Genomic DNA, 22,955 nt, shown 5'->3' with positions numbered 1-22,955 from the left:
GTTTCTGAATAAAATGTATTTTACTATCAATTTTTGATACTGCAAATGCTATAAATGTCCTTTCGATTACTGTACTGCCAAGATTCCTTTTTCTGTATCGTACAATTTGTTTTTGCCATTAAATCAGCAAAAGGATGAATCATCACAACCAATTTTAACCTTGATGCCTCCGGGATCGTTTTTGAACATACCGACGTTTCCATAGCTTTCCTAGCAATGTTTTGAACAGATGATGCCCTAAAAAAACAAGTGCATTGCTATGAAGCTTTTCAGTGAAATGTAAACCAGAAATGAGGCTGATGAAGGTCAACTTAGGATAATGAGTCAACATATTGACCCTACGTTGAATGTGTGCTGTTAGAAAAACCTGGAAAAGAAAAACGCACGCTAAAGACTGTTATACTGCACCTCTGAGGACACACACGATCAAACAGGCCTGTGGTGTCATATTTGGTGGAAACACGTAAAACGGAAGAGAGTGATGAACATCACCTTGATGCTCAGAAAGCCAAGAGGATGATTTGTCTACACTAGCTACTGAGTAAGCACAGTCTGCCACAGGAGCTGTAGATCCAGCGCGACCTAAATGAGTCCTCGATTCATCTCTGCTTCTCACAATCTTTCTGCCACAGGAAGGAAGATGTAAAGGGCGGTGCAAGCAAACATTGCCTGGACCAGACCTCTCTGACGGACCTTGCACTCCTCAAAGAACCAACCATTTAACCTTGAATGTATCCCTTTTCAGTTTCTTTCCACTGCCAGAGACTGCTCCACCACCCTCTTACTCATTCAGTCTCACTTTGGCATAACACTACATTTTAAGCACCCTTTTTTCTCCAGGTGGAAAATAAACATGTTTTATAAGAATCTGTATAGTTTCTCCCTGCCCTCGCTCAAAGGAAAACAGCATCAAACGATTGATATTGGGGACATTAGGGTTCACTTCTTTACATCTTATTACAGGTATAGCGGCTTGTCACTGGTGCAGTGCACTTGGCTGATACACTTTTTGTACCCTTGAAAAGGGTGTGTACTGCATTTGTATCCTCAAGTTATGTACCTATTCAGGATACAATGGAACATTTAGGGACAACTTTATATTGTAACTGTAATTGACATCAAGCAACTATGGAAATGTTACATTTAGGTACTATGGGTTCCACTAATTGACCTTGTGGGACAGAACGTACAAGGGAAAGGTTGTTCACTAATATTCTAACCGAGTGCATATTCTGTGAGATATAGGACAACGTTATGCTGGAAACAAAGTCCTTTGCGTTTTTACATTTTGGCTAAAAAGAGGATTTTCAATAGATAGTATAAATCCTATTAGTTGATGGAAATTTCGACATAACTTGTGTTTTATTTAGTGTGGTCGTTCATCAACAATCCGGTAGTTCTTCAAATCAAAGTAGAGCATTCTTCAAACAACCAACTGCCGACAGTAATTCATTTTTTGTCATAATAGTTTTTAAAAACTTCAGCAAGCATTTACAACCTCACATGCATTACATATCAGTCGGCAACAGAATAATACAGGTATAATATTTTCTTCAAGTTAACATGTTAAAGCAAACGATGTCAGAGAACGAACAAACTGGAACAACGTTTCAATACTTATGCTGACAATTCCAGACGAAGAATGTTCACATTAAAAAAAAAGAAGAAGAAGAACATAAATAAAATAAATTATAGAAAACACAAAATAAATTTGAAACAACAAGAAAATACAGTTATAACATCAACATTGAACCAGATACAGATTGGCGACTGGGTCAGTGGAAACGGTGTCACCATCGTAGCTTTTCACCACAAGTGTGATCTCATCTCATTGCTTTGAACATATCTGCTTCAGTGTAACTTGCGAAAAGTTTGCTGCGTTTGCCTTCTGTAGACTTTTTCCTCTGAACCAAAAAGCCTGCAAGGAAATAAACGGACGGGTTATTTCACAGCAAACGGTTTGTTTTCGATGTTTGATGACTACATTCAGACTACATGCATTCAGACTTCAAAGGCGACTTTTGTCCGTTGGCAACCGCTGTTGACGCAACAAACCTGGGCAACGTTTCCTACCTGTGATTTGGGCATTTTCTTTGGCCTTGGGGGGCATCCTTTTCCTCCGAACAGGCGTCACTTCGGCGGCACACTGGTTGGAGAAGCCGGGACAGTTCTCCTGGTCGCTCCTGTCCTCTTCAGTCTCAGCGGGCCCGTCCTCGTCCTCAGCTGCCAAGACGGGAGAAGTGTACTTCTGCTGGGAAGACTCGTGGTGAAGAGCGACGGTGCAGTCTGGGGGGATTTTCTCCCACTCAAACCTGCCTGGCAAAGGAGTCTCGGTCTTAAAGTTAAAGTTCCAGCGGCGGAAGTCTTCCTGAGATATTTCAAGGAACTTGAGTTTCATTTCTCGGTGGAGCTGCTCGTGATCCACCCGGCCAAACAGAGACCTGCGCACGCTGCCGTTCATGTTTCCAATGTTGTTGTTAAGTTTAGCACGACCAGCATTCAGTAGTAATCTTCCTTTGGTCTTCGGCCTCGTATTCCTGGACTGCACCGGAGGAGGTTGAGTAGTTTACTGCAGGATGTTGCACTAAGAGTCCTCTTTTACACGGAAAACAAAGTCGCAGATTGGCTGCAGAGCATAGATCAAAGAGCCAATAGGCGGGCTTTGCATAATCATTAATGCTGAATATAACAAAAAGGCACATTTTTTTTTTATTCACAAACAACATTTTACAAATATCTTCCCAGATTGATGCATTTCCTATTAAAATCCTTATTTTACTCTATCAAATTAATTATCATGAACAAAAGCAATAAGGGTGGTGTCGGCCTTACAGTGCAGAGGTGCAAGGTTCCATGCCAGGCCCCACCCTTCATCTGTGGCGTTTGCATGTTCTCCCGGTGCCTGTGTGGGTTTTCTCCGGGTACTCCGGTTTCCTCCCACATTCCAAAAACATGCATGGCAGGCTAATGGAACACTAAATTGTCCCTAGATGTGATTTTGAGCACAAATAGGTGTGCGTCTAAGTGTACCCTGTGATTGGCTGGCAACCAGTTTGGGTGTTCCGCTCCTACAGCCCGAAGACAACTGGGATGGACTCCAGCAGAGAAGCAATGGCTTGCGTTGATGGCTCGCTCACCACTGGTCTACACAGTCAACATAAATTGACAGGGTGTCATCATAGCAAACCCATAAACCATGAGGCAGCAATTCCCAGAAGAGTCAGTATTTTATTTTGCGCTTTCTTTCAAACCTTTGGTGCAGTCTTTTTTCAGGCATACATTTTTTTAATTCACAAAAATAATTCATTTATTGCGTTGCCAATGTGTGGTGGTTCATCTGCCGGTCTTCAATGTGGCACTATGTGTGTTCAACTCACACTTAGTTATGGTGCAAATACTAGTTTCAGTGGTGGTCTCCATATGTTTCCTGTAATTGACTGCCAATAAATCCAGTGTATGATGTCATTTGGGATATACGAGGGCCTGAATTGGATAAGGGGAATAGAACATGTCGGGGTTGACAGTTTACAAACTTTGTTTGGAAAAATCAGCTTTCAAGTCTTCCTGCTTCGAATGTCCCTCGTCCCATGCTGATGCTCGGCCTTCTTTTGGAATACTGTGAGGGTTGCAGAAAAGACTTCAACACAAATTAATTTTGATGCTCTTTGAGTTGACATGTGTTGTGAAATAATGCATGAAGGCACTTAGAACTTGTAATGCACTGTGTAAATATGAGAGAAATATTTTGCTGCTCAAATGTAGCCAATTTCTGCAAAGCACAGGTGCTAAACACCCCGGATGGTTAACAACCATGAGCATACTGTGAAACAGCAACTCAAGTAATTAACAGCGAGTATCATAAATAAAACATCTACGAGCTGCATAATAAGAGCAGAATGGCCAAGTTAGTCAGCACATCTAAATAACCAATAAAAGGGTATGCTTTTCACTTTCTAAACACAAAAGTGGAGCCAGCCAAACCACAAATAGGCAATAACTGAAGATGGCTGCAATAGACAGCGGGTGAAAGCATCTGTTAGGAGGCAACATCATGGAAATGTTGATATATCCTCTGTCTCTAGTCTTAATTTTCATTGGCTGAGCAATATGCAAATGAGTGGTGGTGTTGGTTTTGTCGCTGTGATGAATCCATGCCACTTCCTGGTGGCCAAAGTGTCTCACTCAAGTAAACTTCTACGCCTTCTCAGGTGTGTTTAACAAGGAAAGGATCGTTCAGTGATGTTGGGCAGACGAGACAATTTTCTTGTAAGTACATATAACATCTACTATCTTGTTATCAGAACAATATTTTCACATAAAGTACCGTGTAGGCTATTTCATGTAATCATGGGCTGATATTAGATTCTACCGTGAGCAAAAATATTGCATGATCACGATATTAAAATTACAGCTCTAAAATAACCTTTTCTGAAATATTTGGTTAAATAAAAACAGCCCCCCCCCCGAGGTTAAACACAATCTAATTTGCTACAGAAGAATGGTGAGCGCCGTGTATTTTGTTTATCTCAATTTCATGACAGTAAAAAAAAAATATTAGAAACTACTTTTAATATAATGCAATTCTGTTCTACAAATTATAGCACAAACAGCTTCTAATCCGCTTATGTTGATGAGGGTCTCGGGTGTGCCAGAGCCTATCCCAGCTGTCTTCGGGTCGTAGGCGGTGTACACCCCGAACTGGTTGCCAGCCAATTGTAGGGAACCACACAATAATCAAGTATTATGAAATGACTACCCTTATACACGAAGAGCAGAATATTTGAGAAAGCTTGTGTACTGAGGATTAGATTGTGCTAGTGTTCAGAATGTTGTGGCTGGTCAGTGATTAATCCAGTTCGATTGAGTAACTTGAAATGTTGGAGAAGTAGTCTTCCACCAACAGATGTTTTTATTGTTGAGGAAAAAAAGCGTGTATTTGTGTGTATCATGTGGCTGGTTGTTTCGTCCCCAGTGATTGCATGCAAATCGGATCTTTTGCATTTCCAATGGTTTTTATCCTGTCCGAGTCAAACCTGTAGTCAAATATCAGCTCCCACCACAGCCAGCTTCCGTACATTAAAACAAACATCTGAACACAAATTGACTTTCACTCTTTATGTAATGACAAGCTCATTCAGACTCATTGATTAATTCATGGTCCTCAGAGTATTATAACCATTGTACACATATTTACAAATGTAAATAAGACTCAACTAAATAGATCATCTGATATTAATTTCAATGTCGTGAAACAATCACAACTACTGCAACAGTGACAGTTGATTTGAAACAAGACATCACTTCCTAAAATGACTGAACAAAGCCCTCTTTGGGAATTGATCAGAAGGTTTTGATTTAGACACTGTAGGCATCCAAGAGTGAGCTGTGGTGCTTTGTGAATTTCAAGTTCAAACATATGCTAAGCACTGCTTTGCATATGAAGCATGGATGGAAATTCTGCCAGTTTTGCATTGACCACAAATGCCTCGAAGAACCTTTTGTTTTGTGAAAAGTGTGATGAATGACTCATAATTGGTTTAAAGGGAAGCGCTGATTATATTGCCGTGTTTGCTTCTTTGTAGGGGCTACAGCCACAGACAAAATGCCTGCAATGTGGGAACATGCTGGAATGGTCAGAGGAGCACTGGTGTGTCAAGCTATCGAGTTATCTTTCTTTCTTTCTATCCATCCATCCGTCCATCCATCCACCCATCCATCCATGAGCTTGACTTTTTTTCTTTATACTTTGACAAAGATGAGGAACAATGACCCTCTCCTCCCCCGCCCTTCATCTGTCTCACAATTGAGAGGTTCTGGGTTTAAATATCGTGATTCGAACAAGCAGTAATGAAAAGTGATGGATGGATATTACCAATTAAGGAAATAATTAAAATCCATGCCATAATGTATGTGCTTTAGATATATATTTGTTAAATACTGCTAACTTAAAAGAAACGATCAAAAAGGGTTAAGGTTAGGTTTGAGTTCGGGCTAAATCACATACCACAGCATCTCAATCAGGTTCAAAAAGTCTGGAGAGAAGCCCTGCATGCACATTTCATCAGTAAGAATATCATGATGTATACATTTTCCTCTTACAAGCTATATCTCAAGAATGCTACTCAAAGAATTGTCTGCATCATAATGTGAGAACTATGAACAATAAAGTCAAAGCAAAGTCCAGCAAGAAAAAGCATGCTGTGAAATGTAATATTAACTTCTGTAAGTTACAATTCACGTTACTGAGATAATACTCTTAATGGTCAAGTTAGCCAAAGAAATTTGGCCTTTGTGAGGCTCTCATTACTGAATACAGGTAACGTGGCGTAAAATGCACACTCTTAACTGTGTTTTCAATGTGCTTGTGGAGGCTCTCAGTCGTACAGGAAAGTTCCATCGTAGAAAGGGTTCTGTCAGTTGTCATCTGTACCTGTGGGTAAAAAACACAGTTGTTTTTTACCCACAGGTACAGATGACGACTGACAGAGCCCTTTCTACGATGTGTTTTCAATGAACAAATACTAGAAGGTGTCGGTAACAGAGGCAACACAAGATGGCTGCTTCAGCCACGAGAGGCGACTGGCAGTCTAGGTTGTGATATACTACGTCCACGATGCCAGCTGACTTTGGGCGAGAGGCAGGGTACACCTTGAACTGATCCCCAGCCAATCGCAGAGCACATACAGACTAACGATTATCATTTGCACTCACATTCACACCTACAGACAATTTGTTTTCCTTGAACCTTCCATACATGTTTTTCAAATTTGGGGGGGTGGGGGGGGGGACCGGAGTACCCACACAGGCACGTGGAAACCATGCAAACTCCACACGGGGAGTCCGGAAGTCAGATTTGAACCCACAACCTCAGAACTGTGTGGCGAATGTGCTAACCATGCAGTCATCCACTCTGCCACTCTGTTCAAATATGTATTCTGTATTATTTGGCTGTTTATAATTTGCAATTACAGGACAGAACCTGCGTTAAAAACATTGTCTTTTCATATTCAGTGTGCTCCAGGGTTGTTCATGCTGCTCGACAGAGGATGAGACACTACGAAATGTAAGTGACCAGAAGAGCAGCAGAATCAAGAATTACTGGCCAGCGGACAGAGTGGGTGACATTGACTTCATTGGAACCTCCAAGACAAAAGGAAAGGTAGACAACATAACACGCTTAGGGAATGAGTACAGTAGTGCCTTATCCTCTTCAATTTTCTTCTAGTTTATGAGGGTGCAAGTAAATACCGACCCAGCGGTCATCTTCCAGATGCTGACAGAGGAGTGGGGACTAGCTCCTCCACACCTGGTAGTTGCTTTAGTGGGAGGAGATGAGTTGGCTCAGATGAAGCCTTGGCTCAGGGACACCCTCAGAAAAGGTCTTGTGAAAGCTGCACAAAGCACAGGTTGGTATGAGACACAGAGCCAAACAAGCGTTCAGCCTGTGGAGTGCATCAAAGTAATGAGTGACTTCATCACAGTTAATCTAGAAATAACTGAGTTGCAAACTACTCTCCAATCGACAATATAAAGAACACCTGCTCATCTAATGAAATCCAGTATCATTAATCCTGGCCCAAACAAATTTGGCCATAACAAACAAAATACAAACCGCTTCAAAAGTCTTGGAACGCCAAGGTCAATGACTTTGTTTTTGTTGTATACCGAAGACATTTGGGTTTCTGATCAAAAGATGAATACCACACAAATGTCCAGAATTCCATCTTTTATTTAATGGCATTTACATCTAGCTGTGTTAATGAACAGATGTTAATGTTAATGACAGAGCACCTTTTGTCTGAAATCACCCACTTTTCAAGTAAGCAAAGCTTTGGAATTGAGATCATTTAATTAACTGAAAGTGAATATGTTATATTTGTTGGCATAACCGTTATTTGCAATAACTGCATCAAGCCTGTGACCCACTGACTTCACCAGACTTTTGCATTCGTCATTTTAAATGCTTTTCCAGGCCTTTACTGCAGACTATTTCAGTTTTTGTTTGGTTTGTCACTCTCCTCTTCAGGAGGTAAAATGCAGGGTCTATTGGGTTAGGTCCAGTGGTTGACTTGTCCAGTCTAACACCTTCCACTTTCCCCCTGATTAGGTCATCTGTTGTGCTCACAATGTTCTTTGGGTCATTACATTGTTTTATGATGAAGCTTCTGCCCATTAATTTGGATGCATTTTTAGGTAACTTGACAGACAAAATGATTTTGTAGGCTTCAAAATTCACTACCCTGTGACCATTATGAGTGTCATCATCAATAAAGACTTTGCAAGAAGAAATATACATGCCATAGCACAAGATGCAAAAGACTCATCAGTAAAAAGTATTGGAAGGCCAGATTCGATTTTGCAAACGAATACAGAGATGAGCCACAGAAGTTTTGGAACAAAGTTTTATGGACTGATGAGATCAAGATTAACCTCTACCAAAGTGAGGGAAAGTATGGTGAAAGAATCTGGAATGGATCTGGGAACACAGAACCTCTTCTGTGAAGCATGGTGGAAGTAATGTCATGGCTTGATGGCTTGGCCTGGGATGGGTGCTTCTGGAATGGGCTCACGATACATACATACATACACACACATAATTCAATATTTTGTCACATAATTCAATTTTGTTAGTAATTATTATTGACAAAATACATGATAAATTGAAATCAAAAGAGCTAAATTGGACACTCATGCAACACCCTCTCTATGCTCCAGGGGCATGGATTTTGACGAATGGCCTTCGATTTGGCATCACCAAACACTTGGGTCAGGCTGTACAAGATCACTCCTTGGCTAGCACGTCAACAAAAGTTCGTGTCGTGGCCATTGGCATCGCACCCTGGAACATGATCCACAACCGAGAGGCACTACTCACCGCCAAGGTGTCTAAGTGCACACAACAAACATGCAACTGAGAAAAAAAAAAAAAAACTGGACTAACTTCCCTAAGTAAATACTGGCTTCCAAACATGATGTTTTTTTTTAAGGCATTTGTATTTATCTCTTTAAGTTAGGTGTACCAGCAGTATACAAGCCCCAGGACTTGCCACATGGGTCCGTTTATTCCCTGGACAACCACCACTCTCATTTTGTGCTGGTGGAGGAAGATCCAAACAAACCCGGGGCCACAAGTGAAATGAGAGTGAAGCTGCTCAAACACATTTCTCTTCAGCGCACAGGCTATGGAGGTAAATACATCTGTGAAAAAAACATGGCTAAACAAATACGCAATAACAATATCTTATTTGAACTGGTAAAAGCACTGCAGACTCACAAGAACATTGAATCTGATCAGGTGTGACTTTGTTTTAAAGGTGCAGGAAGTTTTGAGATCCCTGTTCTATGTCTATTGGTCCATGGTGAACCTCATATCCTAAAGGTTGGTCTAATTGGTTCTTTGTTGTTGGTTTTGTTGTTTTTGGTTCTTCAAAAATATAATTTCTGGTCTCTTTTGCACAATCGAGCTCTTTAACGTAAATTTTAGCTGTGTGTGTTCAATGCACTGCGTGTTTGCACTGTGGTTAAGAGAGGAAAGTAATTTCATCTGTGCTGTATGTTCCACATAGAGCATATTTGACAATAAAATCTGACTTGACTTGACTTTACTTGTTATTCTCTGACTCATATTGCTTTCTGTTCTACATATGTGATGTCTTTTGACAGAAACTGCCAACAAGTTATTTTCAGACAGTGTATAGAGCCATATATTAAACAATTGGACTAAGGCTATAAATTGAATTTGAATTGTATTTGACTTTTATTTGGTCTCCCGTAGGAGAAACTTGTCTCAGAGGACAAGGCCCACCGTGCTGCTTCATGTATTGGGCAATACATACCACATACCACATACAAATTACCCCTGAATATTGTGCATGGTTTTTCGAGATGGGCTAAACTAACAGTGTGTGAGCTTGATGTGCATCAACAATTTGTCCTTTCCTGCAGCGGATGTGTAAAGGCATTGGCAGTTCGACACCGTGGCTTATTCTAGCAGGTTCAGGAGGAGTGGCAGACATCCTCGTCACACTCATGAACCGGGGCTGCTGGGATACAGACAATGTTCACGAGCTGCTGCTGGACACCTTTCCAAACGCTTACCACAGCACGGACATAAGAAACTGGGTCAAGCTGGTGAGGGTGATGTGTTGCGCGTGGAGGCGGCATACAGTTATGAATGTCAAGAGGCTTGAACATTGCCTGCAAAATAGGACAGGCGGGAAAGAGAGCAGCTAAAATGGGAGTCCCTACATCCATATTTGTACGTGATGGCCCAATTATGAATTACAAGAAAGACAAAAAAATATATATTTTTGGGAATGGATCATGAAACAACCAGAAATTGTGTTCTCAAGTATTACATAACACTGAATGTAATTTGTGTCTGTCATCCACTAATCAGATCCAGAAAATACTACATCATGGTCATCTGCTCACTGTCCATGACCCTGAACAAGAGAGCTCTGAGTTGGACACAGTCATCCTCAAAGCTCTTGTCAAAGGTAAAGCACTTTTTATGAGAAATCCTATTTGGAATATTGGCCAGTCACACCACTGACATTGTATGTGTGGGGTGGGGGGGTGGGGGGTGTTGTGCGTATGTACGTGTCTGTGTGGAAGCTTGTAAGAGCCAAAGTCAGGAAGCCCAAGACTTTCTTGATGAACTGAAGCTGGCTGTAGCTTGGAACCGAGTCGACATTGCCAAGAGTGACATCTTCAATGGAGATGTGGAGTGGAAGGTGAAAGACACACAGTGATTTTACACAGCCCAATTATCTGTAATTCACAGACCTGCAGCGTATTTAACAAATGGGTATACTGTATCTGCATTTTAGTTTAAGAGAGCGCAGAACCAATCGGTGAGAGTCGGTGACTGATAGGTCTTAAGTTAGTTCAGAGTCAATCTATAAAAGTGTTGTATTTGGCTGCCTTAAACCTGCCAGTTTATTGTTTTCTATTATTTATCACCGATCATGAATAGGGGGTAGAAATGAGTGACCCGAATTTGTCGATTACATTTAGATCGCTGCACCTCTAACATTGTCTGTGCAGGCATGTGACCTTGAAGAGGTGATGATGGATGCACTTATCAATGACAAACCAGACTTTGTACGTCTATTTGTCGACAACGGTGTTAATCTGGGCGAGTTCCTCACCTACGGACGTCTACAGGAGCTTTACTGGTCCGTGTCGGAGAAGAGTCTCCTGCATAACCTACTTCTCAAAAAATATGAGGAAAAGCAGCGTCTGCTTGGTACTGGAAGGACACCTGGGCCTCCCGGGCAGCACATGTCTGAGCAAGGGGAACGGAAACCCCGTTTCACACTTTATGAGGTTGCCAAAGTGCTCAAAGACTTTCTTCATGACTCCTGCAAAGGTTTTTACCAAAGGATTCCTACAGTGAGTGATATACCGGTTCTTTATGTTGAAGATAAGCAAAAATGAGACTATGCACAAAAAACATCAAGGCAAGTTTACAGTATACCGCATTCCATACACAAGGTAACATAATGGTGCTTCACGTCATTAAAACTACACAAGACATTAAATAAATAATAAACATAAATAAGAAAAGTAGCTTACTAAAATTACAAACAGGACGTACAGTGCAACCACATAGTGCTCTTATTTTGAAATGCTGGCATGGCGTGATCTTCATGCAAGTCTCATTGGTTTGGGAATTTTGTTCATCTGGGTCGTGACATACATCTGGCACATCGAACATTTCAAGGGCAGAAATGTGTATTAATATTATGCCTGCTGGAACCACGTGTACCTTTTGAGGCAGGTAGTCAAACGTGACTTTGGTGGATAGTTGCTCCGGCAGACAGATTCTGAGCTCCATGCACATGTGGTGAATGTCATTGTATTTTATTCAAATATAACAACAGCGTGCATTCAACTCAACTCAGTTAATTATTGCAGAGATCAATTAATTAAATGTATTATTATTATTATTATTATTATTATTATTATTATTAGCTATTCATCATGGCTTGTGGCCAAATACTTAACCTTTCAGCCCACACTGAATTCAATTTGCCAAAATAGTGAAAACAAAATGTGATTGAATGTTATGCTATTGCTGCATTGACTACAAGTGGGTTGTGTTTGCACCCCAGGAAAAGCCTGCAAAGGGGCAGAAGAACCTGGCAGAATTGGAAGAGCGTTGCCAACATCCTTGGAGGGATCTTTTCCTCTGGGCCGTCCTTCAGAATCGACAGCAGATGGCTAACTACTTTTGGGCCATGGTGTGTCTTGTCATTTAATCTCCATCACAACGCAGTGTGGTTCATTCTGCAAGGATATGCCTGCTGATGAGAAAAGAAAGAACAAAAACAACGATTCAAATTGAGATGATAATTACATAGAGCAGAGGTGTCAAACTCATTTTTGTCGCGGGCCACATTGTAGTTACGGTTTCCCTTGGAGGACCGTTATGAATTTTGGGAAACCATATAAATCTTTAATACCTTCCACATATTACATACAGAGCACACAGCAAATTGATGGATAACTAGTTTTAAAATCAGAAGTCAAGAACAATTACTATTATTGTGGATTACATATGACAATTTGAAATTTTGGTTCAGACTTGAGCAAGCATCGTCGAACTTGACATGCTTGATTTGCTTTCTCGGGCCACATAAAATGATGTGGTGGGCCAGATGTGGCCCACGGGCCTTGATTTTGACACCTGTGATATAGAGGAAGTTTTCTGACATGTATAAAATGTTTGATATGGGCTAGCAGTGTGCAGCTACTCATACCGTAAGTCCCACTTTTACTAAAAGGGGCCGCTGACAAAACTCCATCTTCATAACTGGGATGAATGGAAGAGCTTTTATACTTTTGGCAGCAATAAAAGGCCATGCTTCACACTGGATGTTGTTAATGAGGAACATTGCTAGACACAGGAGTTTAGATTTATGAATAGTTTAAATGACATCAATCAACGATAGAACGACTTTGTTTTCTGCAGTTTTTTTAAGGAAGCTTTGATTTTGTTATTGCCCTTCCCTGGACTCAGCCAACCAATTACTGCAATCCTTCAAGTCGACACCCCCTTGTGCGCCTTCCCTGCATTTATTTCATACATTACCTGAAGTTATGTAAATTTCATTCAGAGTGTGCACATTTCGCCACCACTAATGGTCATATCATCAACATACTGGCACAATTCTGAGTGTTTGAAGTATCTCTCATGTTGCAAGCATTAAAATATTGTAATTATCTTTGCAGCATGCAAATACTGCATCTCATCTATGTGCACATAATGTTTGACAGCATCTCACAATTTTCCACTCTACATGCATACATACATATAATGTGATACACAGTATACCAGTAATTTAATGTACACTGGAAAGAAAAAAAAACTATTTTCCCTTTGGGAACAACTAAATCTTCTTGGAATGTTCAAGTAAAATAACACTTACTGTAGAACTCACAGTGCCATTCCTATTATAGGTAAGAGAGATCAAGTTCTGCCTCGATGCTATTTCATTACATTTCATTCCACTTTTCATGCACAGCAAAATGTGAAAATATGCTGTGGGTCAGTGTCCTCCTCCAAGTTTAGGCTAAATCATCCCATTGGAGCACTTTTATGATTCTGCTAAACTCAAGAAAAAAAGAATCTCTGTGGGGGAATTTCAATGACATTTCCAAACAAACAAGAGAATAGAATGGGCTAATAGAAGATTAATTCGCTATGTTAGAATTTATTTTGGCTCAGTTGTTCCTATAATTATTCTCCTCTCTCACTGGTGCAGGCTTGATAAAGAATCAATGTGAATCAATGTCGTTATAATACTTTTAAATTGTTTTTTGAGCCTTACTTTTATTCCAACTTTTACTTGTGTAACTGCAGTATCTCAGTCTAAGACTTGGGCTGTGGTCTTTTTAGGTAGCGTTTGCATGTTCTCATTGTGCTTTTATGAGTTGTAGTATGTTACCCGGCTGCTGTGGTATGATAGCTTAGAGTTTAGCTGTTCATTGACTAGTTGACAGGGACTTTCTCAGTAATACAAAGTACTTTGGGATGAAAACAAATGTGTTATTTTAAAATAATAATCAAAAAGAACAAGCAAATCAGATGTCAAAAGGAAGAACACAAAGTCCAATTTGTTTCACTTTGTTAATTGTTTTGCATTCTTCTTGGGTAGCTATTTGATCATGGTGGTATTGATCAGGGTTGAACCATTCCAAACCATACTGTGGTGGGCTAAATGTGGCTCAAATTGGAAATGTTGAAACTTCGCTTATATGTTATCTGTCTGCACAGTTCTTCATATTGAAATAAGTTGACACCATCTGGACCTCATACCACACAAAATATGTTGAGTAAACCCAGTTAATAAAGAGAAAAGCATATGTGTACTGCCAGTCAAATCAGCAGAGGTTGGCGCCTCAGTAAATCTTGTCGGTCCGTAATTCATCAACATCTTGGGTACCGGTCCGTGATCGTCAGTCTGTCAACGTTATTTTAACCGCACTTCCGTCATTGCTTCCATCAGTAAATTTTACTGGTCCACCAGTCCGTCAGTTGTTAGTCCCAGTTATCACCTCCCCCCGGCCCCCCCTCACCGTCCCCCGAGGGCCCCTCCCACCAAAAAAAACACATCAGAGTCCAAGAGATGAAAAATCAATTGTGATTAAAATTGTTAATGGAGTGCACAATATATCAGTTTATCTACATCGCACACTGCCTGCCCAAAGAGCTTTACAAAGCCTCACGTAAATTTACAGGATTTGTCGACTTAATCTGTTGAACTGTTAAGGGTTAAAACGCCCAAATTTAAAGTTTGAAATGGTGCACCTGAACTAGAATCCCGTGTCACATTGTAGTCAAAGGGTACAATCCTGGTGGATTAATGTGCCTTTAAATTCAAGGACATAGCTACAGGATGGCCAGGTGTTACCAAGGCCACCCATAGCGAGGGGAAAATTTTGATATCAGTGATATTTCTCCCATTTTCACTTGGATGCAGTATTTCTTAGACCCCTTGATACGCTGCTGTTTTTATATATTAACTACATATTTAAAGAATAAATGTACAATTGTAATTACAAAAAAAACCCCAAAGTAATTGTTTATCATACCATCCACAGTCAGTTTCAGGAAATAAAATAATACCAAATAAATACCAATCTTGCACACACACTCATAATACAAGCAAGAACAAACTAAGTAAAAGGCAACATTTTGAAATGTGAAGAATCAACAGACTATTGTGTTATTGTGCTTTTAAATATGATTTGAATGAATGAGCCATTGATCCTATGATGCAAAATGATGTTTGCCGTCTGTGACAATTGATCTCTCTGGTTGTCTGTTAACTAATGAATCAGAAAGTGGCCTTGTCTTGTAAATTAAGATCAGCCAAAGGTTGCTTTACATTTGTTCCTGCTTGATTATGAGTGCGACGAGCACTGTTCTGGATATGTGACATTTTTATTTCATGAAACTTTGACTGTGGATGCCATGATACAGAATGACGCACTCACGGCCACCAAGTTGCCATCACTATTAATGCTTCTTCTTCTTCTTCTTCTTCTTCTTCTTCTTCTTCTTCTTCTTCTTCTTCTTCTCCTTTTTCTTCCTCTCTTAGTTTATTGGCAGATTACAGCTTTTTGGTACCATGTACTGTACAGGGAGTGCAAAGCATCTCCATTTATAGTCAATGCAGTCCACTCAAGCAAGCAAACACAAGACACAGACTGGGCGTGTTTCTGTCAATCGTCAGCAAAATGGATGTCCGTCAGTGACTGACTAAGAGGTCAATCAGTACGTGACCCGGTTATTGACAATTGCACTAATGGATGAAAACTCACTTCCGTCAGTGCTTAGTCTGTCATTTTTTTAAAGTTTTTCGTCATTCATAAGCAAAACTTGCATCCGTCAGTCACAGACTGATGCAACTTCTGTTTTTACTGATGGAATGGCCACCTCTGCGAATCAGCATACCAAGATGTATGACATGATTAAAAAGTTTGATTCATATGTATTTCATTCATTTAGGGACCTGAGGCTGTAGCTGCAGCATTGGCAGGGTGTAAGATTCTGAAAGAGATGGCAAGACTGGAATCTGAGGCTGAGTCTGCACGTAGCATGAAGGAGGCCAAGTATGAACAGTTTGCTCTGGGTGAGTATTTCATCTGCTGTCAATGTGACTGTGAGATCAGGAGTGAAAAAGCTTAAACGATGCAAAAGACACTGATGTATTTACTTTTTTGACTTCAGAAAATGGACATTCTTCATATACTCCCTTGTGTGATAACAGATGTGTTTGGTGAGTGCTACTCCAACAGTGAAGACCGGGCTTATGCATTGTTAGTAAGGAGAACGCAATGTTGGAGCAAATCTACGGTCCTCAACCTGGCAACTGAGGCTGATGCCAAGTCCTTCTTTGCCCATGATGGAGTTCAGGTAACAACGATTTTATTTCAGGGTGACTGTTTTTTTTTTTTTTTTTCCTGTGTAGTTCTTCCCCTGAAATCAAAACAGACTTGATAAATTTTGGTACTTTTAGTCAATTCGGTTGCATGGGGTGAAGTATGAGGTTTAAATCTCAGCTTCAATTTTACTGTGTGCGGTGTCATGTTCCTCCCACATATCAAAAACATCCCTGTTATGTTCATTTTAAAGATTGTTAATTGTCCATACGTGTGAATGGTTGGTTGTCTATTTGTGTTGTGCAATTGGCTGGCGACCAGTGTGTACCCGGTCTCTCATCCAAAATCAACTGAGATAGACTCCAGCTCACGCGCTATCCTAATGAGGACAAGTGTACAAAATGGATGAAGGGAAAATCACAATGCGCTTCACAGAGAAAAATAATTCTCCTGACACGAGACACCATGAATCTACTAATTACTTGATGTTTTCACCCCATATATGGTGCCCATGTGAACGGACTTGGTTCTGATTCAAGTAATTAAGTTGCATTAGCACAGCAATAAAGTGGTCCACAGACTTTGTGTTAAAAATTGATTATTTTTTTGAAAAAGAGTTTAAACAACCGGTAGGTTAAATCCATGCACGGAAACCGCGATCTGACTGGAAGGCCGATATTTCTTATAGCTTATACTGCCCCCTTGTGGGATGATTCAAATTTACCTAATTTAGCAAGTTAAATTGAAAATAACGAAAACAATGTATGTATTCATTTTTTTAGCTACTGATTTACTTGTCTATTTACCTATTTATTTATTTTCAGGCTCTCCTGACAAAGATTTGGTGGGGAGCAATGACTACAGACACAGCCATCTCCAAGCTCGTTGTGTCTTTCTTCTGTCCACCTCTCATTTGGACAAACCTTATCAAGTTCTGGTGAGATTATTTGGAGTGAATACAATTTTGTTCCCCTAAAATGTATGTTTTATGTGTCGTATCGCTGTTAATGTGTAGTGATGAGGAGCTGGATAATCGGACCAGCGAGGAACCGTTTGAGTTGGACACTTTGGACACAGAGAAGGTTTTACTGTTGACGGATGAAGATGGCCCACTGTAAGTTTGTAATGACCCTCATATGCAGGGTTCGTAATGTTTCTCATATGATAAACTAAGATGTTATTGTGCTCTTTATTATTTTTATAATCATGCACAATTCAGCACAAGTCTAACAGTATAGATAAAAACTTGAGTAGTATTGTCTTTGTTTCGGCAACATTTTGATAGCACTTGGATTCGATCACATTGAAAAGGCTAGATGTGCCTAACTTTGTGGCAACGTATAGCACACGAAGGGAAAATACAAACAATATTTACTGCAATAAAAAGTATGTCAAATATTCCTTGATACCAATATACATCTTAATGCCTTTTTTATGACAGAGAATCACTCACACCAGATGGGGCCTAACCTTGCCGATTTGGGGCTAGAGATGGGTTGAAATGTAGTCAGTTTATCACAGGCCACAGATAGACAAACGGCCATTCACACGCGTATTCACACCGACAGTATCGGCAATTTAGTTAGTCTTCAATTCACCTCACAGATGCAAAACCATCTCAGGCAGATGTGCAAGCCCCATGGTTTCACTTGGCCTATGCTTATTAAAATCCTAACGGTCTTTTGCACTTTTTAAGGAACTCTTCAGCTGCTGCCGCAGCAGAGCAGAGCTGTGCATCAGTGTGGTGGCATTTCTTACTTCGTCGTTGGCGCCGATTCTGGAGTGCTCCCGTCACCGTGTTCCTTGGGAACGTCATCATGTATTTTGCCTTCTTGTTCCTGTTCACCTACGTACTCCTGCTGGACTTTCTTCCACCACCGCCCCTTGGTCCCGGAGCCCCAGAGATAATGCTTTACTTCTGGGTTTTCACCTTGGTGCTGGAAGAACTTCGACAGGTGACTGACTCATTTCAATGTAATTTTTTTTGTCTGACAACAAAAGGAATCACTTTTACAACAATTCTATCTTCGATCAAGTATTCTCAATGACTCGACTTTGACAAAATGAAATAAAATTTTCAAGACATTACTTGAAAGTGATTTTGATGAGGTGCAGTTGGGCTGATTTCAGAAAAAAAATCAGTACTGTTAGCCCCATAACATACCAATGTCTTTGCTCTGTTTTCCTGTTGGAATTTTAGTGTAATAAAAACAAATGTCGGTCATGTTGCAGAGCTTCTTTTCAGATGAAGAGATGAACATCTTAAAGAAATTTAAACTCTACGTGGAGGACAACTGGAACAAGTGTGACATGGTTGCTATTTCACTATTCGTGGTTGGAGTTTCATGCAGGTAAATAACACACAACACATACAGAAACGTAGAAAACAAAAGGTAAAGAACAGAACTGATGTTTTTTTTTTTGAATGGCAGGATGGTTGATGACACTTACGAGGCAGGAAGAACTGTTCTAGCAATCGACTTCATGGTTTTCACACTGCGGTTGATCCACATATTTGCCATTCATAAGCAGTTGGGGCCAAAGATCATCATTGTGGAGAGAATGGTGACCAAAAACACTCATACGCAAACATTTAACCTTGTGACATTTAATATGTCTTTTATCTTTGCACTCATGACAAGGTGAAGCTGTACGATCTGCGTGGCATGATTTTGAGGGATATTTCTGTCTTTCTCATTCATGTTGCTTCATGCTTTTTGAGAATAGTTTTCAGACGGCATTTTGTTGTGCATAAATGCTGGCTTTGATGTTGAGGAAATTAGCAGTCTCACACGAGAGGTTGAATCAAATACTCGATGATTCGGCACGTCGATTTTCAAGAATTCAAGGAATTTTATGGGCATACGAACACACATTTCCCAGTTATCCCATGAAATATGAGGTCTCATGGGAGCGCATTAAGTCCCAATATTTGTGAAAATAAAAACAGAACAACATAAGATTAAAAAAAAAAAAAAAACGGGTGCATCTTGAAATGTTTGTTCTGGTGCAGTTCTTCACCATTGAAACCACAAAACTAAGGATTTTTTATAACCGGTAATTGTATTTTTTTATGGCATTGGATCTCGTTAAATTGCAATCAACTCGTGTTGTGAATGATAAACCCATATTAGATTAAAAATAGAAGACGTGAAGGATTGTCATATCCCAAACAGCGCAATGTTTTTCTTTACAGATGAAGGATGTCTTTTTCTTCCTCTTCTTCCTGAGTGTGTGGCTGATTGCATACGGGGTGGCTACCCAGGCTCTTCTCCATCCTAATGACCCCCGGATCGATTGGGTGTTTCGCAGAGCCTTGTACCGCCCCTACCTGCACATTTTTGGCCAGATTCCCTTAGAGGAAATTGATGGTAAAGGACTGTAGAATGAAAGGATAATTTGAAAACATTCTGTGTGTTTTCCATTGAGACAGTCCTTTTGTTTCTTTGACGATGCAGCTGCTCGGATGCCCGAAATGAACTGCACCGATGACTCGGAGGAGATTATCAAGGGTCTGCGGCCATCATGTCCTAATGTCTATGCCAACTGGCTCGTGATCCTCCTTCTGGTCATCTACCTTCTTGTGACCAATGTTCTTCTACTCAACCTGCTCATTGCGATGTTCAGGTCAGGAGCTCACAAACATGATGGACATCTGTTGATGGCTGTTTGTAAGAAGGTGGCTTCAAGAACAACTCTAGAAAGCAAAACAACCTAATTTTGTTGTCGCTTCTCCTGTACGCTTTTTCTGTTTTGTGAGCTACAGCTACACATTCCAGGTTGTACAGGGCAACACCGATATTTTCTGGAAGTTCCAACGGTACAACTTGATTGTTGAGTATCACAGCCGCCCGGCACTGGCTCCGCCTTTCATTATCATCAGCCACCTCTCTCAGCTACTCCTCAGCCTGGTCAAGCAGCCTGAGTCCAAGCAGGAGCATCTTGGTGGGAGGATTTAACGCAACAAAGTTGCTAAGATTTGAAAAAACGCTGAGACTACAAATCTGCATGTGCTTTCTATAATAGAGCGAGAGCTACCAACAGGGCTTGACCAGAGGCTGATTATCTGGGAGACTGTACAGAAAGAGAACTACCTGGCCAAACTTGAGCGGCAACATTGGGAGAGCAGTGAGGAGCGACTCAAGAGTACATCCTCAAAGTAGGTGTTTTTTTTCCCCTCTTGCTGACAAAGTATCCCATGGTCATCTATAGCTACGTTTCTACTCTATGAGATTTGAGTGATACACCCTGACCTAATTTTTACTCCAAGTGTGAATTGGGGGAATGGCGATAGCTACATTAACTGCTTAAGAGTGTGAGCGATTATACCAGAGGACACAGGGCAACCGATCAAAACACAATTGACTTTCAGTGCCTCATTTAACGTTGCTCCCATTTTCTTCCTGTCGTTGGACCAATGTTGCTTCTCAGCTTCTAATAGATGGTATTTTGTCTCGCGCCACCCTACTGCGACGATATAATATACATTACGGTACATATTCTACAGTTCTTGATAAATTCATTAGATCATTGGCAAGGTTTATGCACATGTGACGAAAGTAACAGACTTTGTACTTCCCAAAACCATGCTTTTTTTGTTTGTTTGTTTGTTTCTGTCATAGTTATTAAGACAGCCATGTATCAAAGCTTGGGTAGAGATATTTGACAATACAAAGCACGTTGTCTCTTGTTCAAGCTCAAATTATAGTCATTAGCTGGCATTCCTGACTAGAAACACCCTTTGGTGGTTGAATGTCATCCTTTAATCATTTTCGATCTCTCAGATGAGTGATCTGTCTAAACTCGGTGCAGAAATCAGTCTGAAATTCCTCATTCATGCTCAAAATGGAAAAAAAGACATTGTAGGCTCACAAATAATAGAGTCCACCCGAAGACGCTTCATGATACTGAGGGGGCCTGAATGGTCTAATAAATTTTTTTCAGCACTGTACATTCTTGCATTAACCATCAATTTGATTGACCACTATTAGTGGTGCAGATCATAAGATTGGTTAGTTTATTTATTTAGTTACCTTTACAACTGTCAAACTTAACTCACCTGACTGTACTGGAAGACAAGATTTAAAATGAGGTTTTTATTTAAGTAGGCAAATGCCAAAAGCACCAAATAATAAGTCATATGTACAGTGTGTGTGTGTGTGTGTGTGTGTGTGTGTGTGTGTGTGTGTGTGTGTGTTCATGTAAAATCCTGAATTTCACAACAAATTTGTTTTGTTTGTTTATTTACTTTCTGCCAAGGGTTCAAAGTTTGCTTAGGATTATCGGTGGGGTAAAGGACCAAGAGAAACGTCTGACTTCCATGGAGGCTCAAGTATGCCCAAACAACTCAGGGCCGAATTCACTAAAGGATTGCATGACACTAACTAGTAAAAATGGAGCAAACAGGAACCATCCAATCCACTGAACACGTGCAGATGTTTAAATGCTTCACTAACTGTGCTGCCAACCAGATTGTGTCTCGGTGTGAATTGGACTCTGACAAACTTTGTTGCCGTGTTTGCACTGGTACGTCATGAGCGCAATATCCTTCGTGAATAGGACTTTAAGTTGGAGCAAACTGCGGGTGCAAACGAAGTGCAAATGAAGGTGGCATCAGCAGCCAAAGTTCAGTCTTAGTGAATTCGGTCCTCAGTGTCCTATCCTCCGCTTGACATTCTTATCTCATAGAGGGATCTGTCTCGGTAGTAATAGCTGTGTGATTTGGATCTAGGTGAGATACTGTGGTGACGTGTTGTCTTGGATGGCAGAATGCTTTGCTCTGAGCACACTCAAATGTGGGAAAGAGGCTCCAGTTGCACCAAGTGAGTCAAGTGACAATCCAAATTATGCTCTGTAAAACTGATACTACCACTACACACATTTAATGAAGCATTTTATGTGAATTAATGGACTTCAAAATGGCATTGTCTTTGGCAGGCTGCAAGGCCAGCAATGATGCCCATCAAAGTCGACTGAAGAAAGAAACCAATTGAGCCAAAGGTTAGCGTTACATTGACAAAAGAAAATGAAGCAATCGTAGTTAGTTGTGATCTTAAGATAGCCAATTATGACCATATTTTTTTGTATTCTTAAAGATGATGTCAGTGACAAATTGATGCTGACTTTATTTGAAGATACTTGTGTTGTAGTATTGTCATGTTCACAATGACCAATACATTTTCAAGGATTTCGATGACTTTCTGTGACTCTTTCAGTCCCTCTGTTGCAACCTGCTAATGACACTCGGCAAGATCAAGCTTAGTCACCACTTCCCTCTGAAAGCATTCTCTGTGAAGCCTGGCAATGTCAAGGATTAAAAACTAAAATAATTTATTATTCACGACAGAATTTTGGTTCAAGGGCTTCTACAAACGATTGTATCCACTAACATAGGCATTCTATTTTGTATATTTGTCCTCATTCATTGGCTAATTGGGTAACAATTGCCAATACCAGCTGAATGTTGGCCACAGATTGCAAATGAAATGTGCACAGAAAAATGAATTTTCAATTTAATTTAAAAAAAAAAAAAATTATGCTGTGAAAATGAGTTCAGTCGA

General features: G+C 40.3%; 2 protein-coding genes across 2 annotated transcripts; one reads left to right on the top strand and one right to left on the bottom strand.

Annotated features, from left to right (window-relative positions):
- Positions 1–1,333: 1,333 nt before the first annotated feature.
- Positions 1,334–2,604, bottom strand: cdkn1ca (cyclin dependent kinase inhibitor 1Ca). Its single transcript, XM_019886556.1, has 2 exons — positions 2,074–2,604; positions 1,334–1,918 (listed from the first exon to the last, which is right to left on the bottom strand). Exons 1-2 carry the CDS (start codon positions 2,459–2,461, stop codon positions 1,824–1,826), a joined length of 483 nt encoding a protein of 160 aa, XP_019742115.1. The 5' UTR covers positions 2,462–2,604; the 3' UTR covers positions 1,334–1,823.
- A 2,982-nt stretch (positions 2,605–5,586) lies between these two features.
- trpm5 (transient receptor potential cation channel, subfamily M, member 5) lies at positions 5,587–22,582 on the top strand. The gene is made up of 25 exons (XM_019886535.1): positions 5,587–5,647; positions 7,012–7,159; positions 7,226–7,406; positions 8,716–8,882; positions 9,011–9,188; positions 9,315–9,379; positions 9,946–10,131; positions 10,400–10,499; positions 10,618–10,736; positions 11,050–11,397; positions 12,120–12,248; positions 16,022–16,145; positions 16,284–16,429; positions 17,220–17,332; positions 17,411–17,509; positions 18,092–18,350; positions 18,628–18,746; positions 18,828–18,960; positions 19,592–19,766; positions 19,854–20,022; positions 20,162–20,340; positions 20,422–20,554; positions 21,655–21,727; positions 22,127–22,217; positions 22,333–22,582. The coding sequence occupies exons 1-25, from the start codon at positions 5,622–5,624 to the stop codon at positions 22,386–22,388; spliced, it is 3,516 nt and encodes a 1,171-aa protein (XP_019742094.1). The 5' UTR covers positions 5,587–5,621; the 3' UTR covers positions 22,389–22,582.
- Positions 22,583–22,955: the final 373 nt, after the last annotated feature.

This window comes from Hippocampus comes, unplaced genomic scaffold, assembly GCF_001891065.2.
Source record: "Hippocampus comes isolate QL1 unplaced genomic scaffold, H_comes_QL1_v1.1 scaffold261, whole genome shotgun sequence".
Taxonomy (NCBI): domain Eukaryota; kingdom Metazoa; phylum Chordata; class Actinopteri; order Syngnathiformes; family Syngnathidae; genus Hippocampus; species Hippocampus comes.
This window is presented reverse-complemented; position numbering and strand designations above follow the sequence as displayed.

Bases quoted from the DNA above. Each gene is read 5' to 3' on its own strand.
- cdkn1ca (XM_019886556.1), bottom strand. From the start codon at position 2,461: ATGAACGGCAGCGTGCGCAGGTCTCTGTTTGGCCGGGTGGATCACGAG. The intron at 1,919-2,073 runs GTAGGAAACGTT...ATTTCCTTGCAG, and splicing joins AGAAAATGCCCAAATCACAG to GCTTTTTGGTTCAGAGGAAA.
- trpm5 (XM_019886535.1), top strand. From the start codon at position 5,622: ATGCTGGAATGGTCAGAGGAGCACTG. The intron at 9,189-9,314 runs GTAAATACATCT...TTTGTTTTAAAG, and splicing joins TCAGCGCACAGGCTATGGAG to GTGCAGGAAGTTTTGAGATC. The intron at 20,023-20,161 runs GTCAGGAGCTCA...TGTGAGCTACAG, and splicing joins CTGCTCATTGCGATGTTCAG to CTACACATTCCAGGTTGTAC.